General features: G+C 37.9%; 1 protein-coding gene across 1 annotated transcript in view; it reads left to right on the plus strand.

Annotated features, from left to right (window-relative positions):
• Nucleotides 1-6,701, plus strand: part of LOC138710446 (uncharacterized) — a 49,175-nt gene extending 42,474 nt beyond the window's left edge. The window contains exon 10 of the mRNA XM_069841344.1: nt 1,958-6,701. Within this exon, the coding sequence (XP_069697445.1) occupies nt 1,958-2,270 (313 nt within the window). The 3' untranslated portion in view covers nt 2,271-6,701. The remainder of the gene's footprint in view (nt 1-1,957) is intronic.
• Nucleotides 6,702-7,925: the final 1,224 nt, after the last annotated feature.

Here is a 7,925-nt window from a genome sequence, read left to right on the forward strand (position 1 = left end):
GATACTTTTGTCATATTGCTAATGTAGTATGTGAATGTACGTAAGCCGACTGAAAATAACACTGTCAGGTCAGACAGTAAAAATAAAAATAATATCATACGTCTCTCAAAATATTGTTGTTCATGTCCGAAAATGTGTTACTGCGAAATTCTAACTGTATAATCACGTTGCCAATGTAGTATGTTATGCGTTGTGGGAATAATCTCTTAATTTATAAAAAAAAAGCTGGTATATGTCTCTCAGAATATTAGTCTCTATGTTAAAAAATGACTTATTGCGAGTTTATATTGTATCTGTATTCTGTGTATGAAATAAGAATTAATATAGGCCTAATATGTTCTGAATTTGTGAGATAGAGTTTCTCAAGTCCTATTAAAAAAATAGGCATGCAGAAGTCAAGGGGTAAAAAATCTTCCAATATAAATTAAATGATATATGTATATATTGATTCTTTGGTACAACCAGTTTAATTAAAAAAAAAAAAGAAGCAAAAAGAACAACTCGGGCAATGCCGGGTGCTTTCAGCTAGTAACATATAAATACTAAAGCGGCTATCTTTCTGGCTTACTAGAAAAAAGATGCAATTTCATCAAAATCCTAGCCCTACTAATTTCCATAAATATGTTGGTTAATGATACAAATAGAAACAATAGGGTCCACATTGTGGAGTAATGGTTAGCGGGTCTGGCCGCGAAACCAGGTGGCCTGGGTTCAATTCCTGGTCAGGGCAAGTTACCTGGTTGAGGTTTTTCTGGGGTTTTCCCTCAACCCAATATGAGCAAATGCTGGGTAACTATTGGTGCTGGACCCCGGATTAATTTCAGCGGCATTATCACCTTCATCTCATTCAGATGCTAAATAACCTAAGCTGTTGATAAAGCATCGTAAAATAACCTACAAAAATAATCAATTAGGGTAATAATAATATTAACCTGCACTCTAAAGTAATTCAAATAACTGGATGTTCATATGCATTCTGTCGTCATTCTTGTCAAGTTTTCAGCCTGCACTAGTAGACTGCTTGATCATCTGGCCAGCATGATGCAAGGCCACTGCATGAAACAGATCTCATAGAGCAGTACATACCCACCATTATTGCAAAGAGTTTCTGTTAGAGAAATTCATTTCAATTTTCTAGTCTTTCTAGACTAGACGGCAGTTCGGAAGTCGGTCGGCTGCTATATGCACCATAGCATTTCTGGCATGTGATGTCACAAGCTTGTACAATAGAACCAATCGGAAACAGTCTGTAACAAGTACTTTGCGAGTTCATTTGTTCACGTGTGAGTGTTTCAGTACACTGAATAAGTAAAACTAACATTTACTGTGTGTGTGTAAGATAAATAAATGGAAGAAGAGACTGTAAAAAGACAAGTATTGCACAGGCAGGCATGGAAAATAGTGTTTAAGATGTATAATTATTTCAAAAACGTTGACGAGCAGAATGCTGTCGGCCATTTTGATGCTGGTTTCAACGTTGCCAACATGCAAGAAATGACTGCAGAAGCATGTGGTGTGGGATTGAGAACCGTGCAAAGAATATTGTTAGTGAAAGAAACAGGGTTTGTTTGGTGTCATGCTTACAGTAATCAATGGCTAAGTTCATTATTGTCTTTTGATAATTTAAATTCTCTCCTGTGCTATTTGTATCGCACGTGCACGTGAAGTACGATGTGGCAATGTTGTACGCTGCCTTGCTCTCTCTATCTGTTTCTCTCGACGCAAACGCTAGCAGATTACCGTCTTCCAAATTGCCATCAACTCTAGTAAATATTGGAGTGCAACAGAGTGAATCACATCATCATCTGCCCAACATTAGACCACCCAACCATGTGTTTTTTTTTTAAACGAACTTTTTTAAGGCCTCTGTTTTAATCATGTTAAGTTTGTGAAAATGCTATAAAAAAGAACTTAGTAACAGTAATATATTTAACTGAAAGGATTATTATTTTTTTAGGAACAATACAAAGAAGCTCAATGATAAAGATTTGTGGAGGATAACAGCGAAGATAGTGCGGAAAGACTGGCGCAACCTTGGAAGATCCCTGGGAATTGAAGAGCAGGTCTTAGTGAATTTAGAACACTCCTACCAATCAATTGGCTTCCGTGAATGTGCTTATCAGATGCTGATGGAATGGAAAGGCCGTAAGTTAAAGAAATGTACTTTTGGTGAATTGTACAAGGCACTGCAGAGAGAAAATATGGATTCTGTAGCTAAATATATGGTGAAGATCAGCTCAGAAACAGGAGGAGAGAGGGAGTCATCCTGATAGTGTGTTTACGTCTTCTCTATTTTACGTTTTATAAATGTTCATTTATACTAATATGTACATATTGAACAGATTTATTTTAGTTTTGTTTCTTCTAAAATTATGTATTATATGTAATGGAGTAAAAGTTTTCATATCTTGTTAAACTTTTTATATCTTAGTGTTTATGAATGCATTCACCAGTTGGTAATATTTATATCATTCCTGTGCTTTATTTTCTCTTTGACAAAACAAATTGCAGTTATTTGAATAATGAATTGAATGGTTATAACTTTTCATTGAAATCTAGATATTATACAGGGCAATTCTAAATGCGCTAAACTGGAGAATTAGCATGGTAGCTTTGAACTGTGCCATTACATTTACCACCAAATTTAATTCAATACACAATGTTGCCAACATAAGAACATGACATTGGTGTGTGGCGTCGTCAGAAGGAGAAATTTGTTTTTTTTTTCTCTCTCTACCTCCTTCGTTCTGAACATTACTGAGAGGTAGCACCACTGTTAGTGGCAAGATGTATTTGCGTAAATATTGCGAGTAGATTATGTTGCTTGGATGAGAGGGTTGGGACAGAAACAGTTTTGCTGTAGCGTATGCGCGGACCTCTGATGCAGTGGGAGCATGATCCTTACTTAAATTTATTTTTGCGTGTACATTACAGATCAAATGAAGAAGATTCCTTCTTGTTCCGGTTACACACCTTGCATATATGAAGGTTAGGTTTGGTTAGTTTAGGTTTTTATTAACCAAATCCGCGCATACACAGACAGGCAAGAATTGTACCTTTTTGTCATTTCCTTCTGGAAACGTTTCACTATGTGTTGTAAAGTGCCCATTTTATCTCAAACTAAAATATCTGTCGCATTTTCTTTTGTTTCATCAAGGCCGAATTGGTTTATCTCTTTGGTATCAATGTTTCTAGTCGGTCATGGCCTTTATGACAGTTTTTGTTTCGTAATATTGATAAACAATAATATAATGAAAGCGGTGAATAATTTCATGGCCCCTAAAATTTCTTTTTCGTAAAAGGCTACGTATTTTTCCCTAGGTCACAAATAAAATGGGAACGCGGTCATAATTACGTACTTAACGCTTTGGCGAACATTGACCGGAAATTTACTTTCTGTCATTTGAATGATATTCCGTGAAACAGACCTTTTTTTCCTCTCCATTTCGTTGTGATAACCTACTTTAAAGTCTTACTACATGTGCATTTTCTTTTAATGCATTCAAAACACCGCCATTGTACTACATAAACCTTGTATTTGATTAATGGAATGATTTATTTAAGAATATAGTCGCGAATTTCACTACCACCATTTCGATTATCTTTTGTTTGATACGATTTGGTACGGCCTGGTGACTAGTGGCCAGCAAGTAACGTCGACTACCGACATTGCTCTGCCGTGCTTATTATCCAGTTGTTCCTTGTAAATGAATTAACAAATTTATGTATTTAGTATGAAGAAACTATTTATACCGTATTTACCCACGTAATAGACGCACTTTTTTTTTTTTTTTCGATTTTTATAACAAAAAACTAGAAAGGAAAAAATTTTAGCGAAAAAAAAAAAATGCGCCACCTTGATATCTTTCAGCTTAAAACCTGCTATATAACTTGAATATTTTGGTCGGTTCTTATCCATTGTCAAAACACAATTTTATCAACACAACTGATTGCTGTAGATGTCCTAAGAATACTGCATTATTAATTGGAGAGTACCTATATTTTGCGCACCTAAAAAAAATAACCAGTCATAATTGCAGTGGTTGCATTGTTGTTTAAAAACTTGAATTTAAACATAAGCAGTGCATTCAGTCTTACGACTTTCGATGTTATTAAAACGATCTTTGTTTAAAATGGGATGCGTCTATTATGCGGGAAACTTTTATTTTAAATTTTAATGCGAAAAATTCGAGTGTGTCCATTATGTGGGGGCATCCATTATAAAGGTAAATACAGTAATAGAAGAACGTGTTAGACATCAGTGCATAGCAAAACTCTCAAAGTTTACATCTACACTTGGTGAGCATGTGCTACAACCTTACATTTGGTCAGGGTGCTATTACTGTGTGCACTGCGGTCATGGTATAAAAATCCATAACCATTTTTCTTATTTGAAAGCATCATATGTGAGGTAATCTACCTTGATATGCTGCAGCAGTTCCTAATCCCGTAATTAGAGGAGAACTCCAGCAAGATGGGGCACCACTCCTTTATCACCCCATTGGATTGGCCTTGCTACTCGCAATGATCTGACAATTGGCCACTCAGGTCACCTCATCTTATTCCCTGTGGATGTATGTAAAGGATGCTGTTTATGTGTCATCTCTGCCACAAAATAACTAAGGTTGGATAAAAAGTAATGGGAACAGTTCGATATTTCTGACACGGCTTTATTCATAGGGATACAACATTTACGTACCTTCAATATAGTCGCCCCCCCCCCTTATTTATTACTTTTTGCCAAATGTTTGAAAGGCGTCATACACCATCAGCACGTCGATCTTTGTTGATGTTCTGTATTGACCGCCCTATAGCATGGCTAAGTTCATCTCTGGTATTACACCAGGTCCCTCACAGTGGTTCTTCATTTTGGCGAAGAGATCGTAATCGCATGCACTCATATCGGGTGAATCTCCCATTGCCAGCGATGCAAGAGGTCCTTGACAGCAGCAGCGATTTGACTCCTTGCATTGTCATGAAGAATGATGGGGATCTGTATCACCAAGTGTTGTTGTTTTCTCCTGAGGGCTAGACGAGGTGGTGTTGCAGGAATGTGCAGTAGTAGTCCGTTTTTACCGTCTGCCTTGGAGGTACAGCATGGTGCAATATTACTCCATCAATGTCATATGCCACAATGAACATCACCTTCACAGCACTTTGTGTAGGGCGCACTTTATTCGGACGAGAAGAACCTGGATGCTTCCATTCCTTTGACTGGCATTTGAAGTTTGGTTCGTACGAGCGAGACCAGGTTTCGTCCATAGCGACGATTCGTTCCAGAAAGTCGTCACTTTCCCTTTTGTACCGGTCCAACAAGGCCTGTCCGACTGCATAGCAGCGCCATTGTTGCACCTCGGAAATTTCGTGGGGTATCCAGCGCGCTGCAGTTTTTTGGTAAGCCATAATGTCGTGCAGAATGTGGAGCATAGTTTTGTGAAATACTCCGACTTCCACTGCTAACTCACGAGCAGTCCATTGACGATCAGCATCCAAAGGGAAGCAAGGAGTTGAACTGTTGTTCTCCACGTGGAGTCGTCCTGTACGGAGGTTGTCCTGAACGGCATCCCTGCCTTCCCGGAACGCTTTAACCCATCATGCCACTGTGCGATATGGCAATGCTGCATCGGCACATACTTCATGCAGTCCCTCAAAACATTCTTGTGCACTACGACCTCATTCCACTTCAATTTTGATGCAGGAACGTTGCTCTAATTTTGTAAACATGATCTTAGGGCGCTCGCACTATTCCTATGAAAGTCAACATTCTACACACTGCAGTAGATTGGCAGAGTACTGTGGCCGCTGGCTGCACTAACTCATCCAACAGTCCTTGTTCATGTCCACACAGCTGGCAGCTCTCAAACACACCTTCGTCATGTGACAGCAGTGTTGCCATAACTTTTTATCCAACCTATGTATTTCATAGTTACGATAGCTCACTGAAATCATAATTGGCCTATGCATGGCAAGAACTTGACTATCATCTGGACATATGACATTCCCACATTGAATGTTTGTGATGTAAGTAAACTTTTGAGATATATATATACCGGTATATATTATTTTAATGTACCAAAGTACATATGATATTTCAATGCAGATATTCTGCGTCATCATACGATGAAAGAGTAATGGAACGGAGAAAAACTCTGTCCAGCGCCGGGATTTGAACCCGGGTTTTCAGCTCAACGAGCTGATGCTTTATCCACTAAGCCACACCGGATACCCACCCCGGCGTCGGACAGAATCGTCTCAGTTTAAGTTCCAACTCTTGGGTTCACTCTAGTGGCCGCCCTCTGCACTACGTCATAGATGTCTATGAACGTAGGACTAAAGTCCACACATGTGCTGAGGTGCACTCGTTATGAGTGACTAGTTGGCCGGGATCCGACTGATTAAGCACCGTCTTAAATCACGAAGTGATTTACGCATATCATATCTGCATGGAAATATCATATGTACTTCGGTACATTAAAATAATATATATATGATATGCGTAAATCACTTCTTAAATTTAATAGTTTCTTTATACTAAATACGTAAAGTTGTTTCATTAATTTAGAATTGCCCTGTACTTAACAAATTTTCTACATTGCTGATTCGAATGAACCTTTATTTCAGTCATGCTTTATTCTTGTTAAAGGACAATAAATGTTTGTATCATTACATGTCATTATAATATACCATTACTATTTATCACACTTGTATTCTGATAATTATTTGTGTAATATGCTGCCTAATTCTCCATTAAATTTACATATTGTAGATCAATATGATATGCATAAACAATTAGGGTTAGTTCTGTTATAAACATAATTGCAGCACATGTAAGGATCACCTTCAAATTTATACAGATGGATCTCTAAATCCTAATAATGGGACATCAGGAGCAGGTTATTATATTCCAAAATATCAAGAAAGTTATTTCATACCATGTTCATCCTCCTCCAGTCTTGACACTGAATTGCTAGCTATTTATGCTGCTCTTCAGTGTGTTACTCAAATTTCTGAAAAATCTATTTGTATACTTACCGATTCCAAGGGGGCTATATTTAATATAATTAAATATGTACCAAACCTATATGCACATAGAATTATTCCAATTCAGAAACAACTAAGTAAACTAAAAGAACTCCAAAAGGAAATAACATTTCAATGGATACCTAGTCATTGTGGTATACCTGGAAACGAGAAAGTCGATAATATTGCAAAACAGGCAACATATTTGCAACCAAGACTTCTTGAAGTGATATCTCTATCCATTGCTTTTGCTTCAGTGAAGTCTCATTTTACAAACCTATGGATCAACAATTGGCTCTCTTCTGACGAAGGAAAAATTTTACAGTCTGTACAAAAGAAACCAAATGACCTGGAAATGTACAAGAACTTGCCCAGACGTGTTCAGACATTTTTAACAAGAGCTAGAACAGGTCACATTGTCACTCAATTGTACCTACACTGATTTCACATTTCTGATAATCCTACTTGTCTGTGGTGTAATAATCATGATGAAGATCCAGAACACATTCTTCTATACTGTCCATCCATAAACCACAAAAGAAGTAAATTAAAATCATCTGTACCAGTTGCAGAAGACACAGCCTGCAGTATATATTGACTACACCCCAACTCTGGCTACTAGCAACAGGCATCTATAAATCGATTAACATTCATGTCCCCTAGTCGACCTGGTTGGCGAGTTGGTATAGTGCTGGCCTTCTATGCCGAAGGTTGCGGGTTCGATCCCGGGCCAGGTCGATGGCATTTAAGTGTGCTTAAATGCGACAGGCTCATGTCAGTATATTTACTGGCATGTAAAAGAACTCCTGCGGGACAAAATTCCGGCACATCCGGCGACGCTGATATAACCTCTGCAGTTGCGAGCATCGTTAAATAAAACATAACATTTAACATTTTTCATGTCC

Source organism: Periplaneta americana, chromosome 12 (genome assembly GCF_040183065.1).
Source record: "Periplaneta americana isolate PAMFEO1 chromosome 12, P.americana_PAMFEO1_priV1, whole genome shotgun sequence".
NCBI classification, from domain to species: Eukaryota; Metazoa; Arthropoda; class Insecta; order Blattodea; family Blattidae; genus Periplaneta; species Periplaneta americana.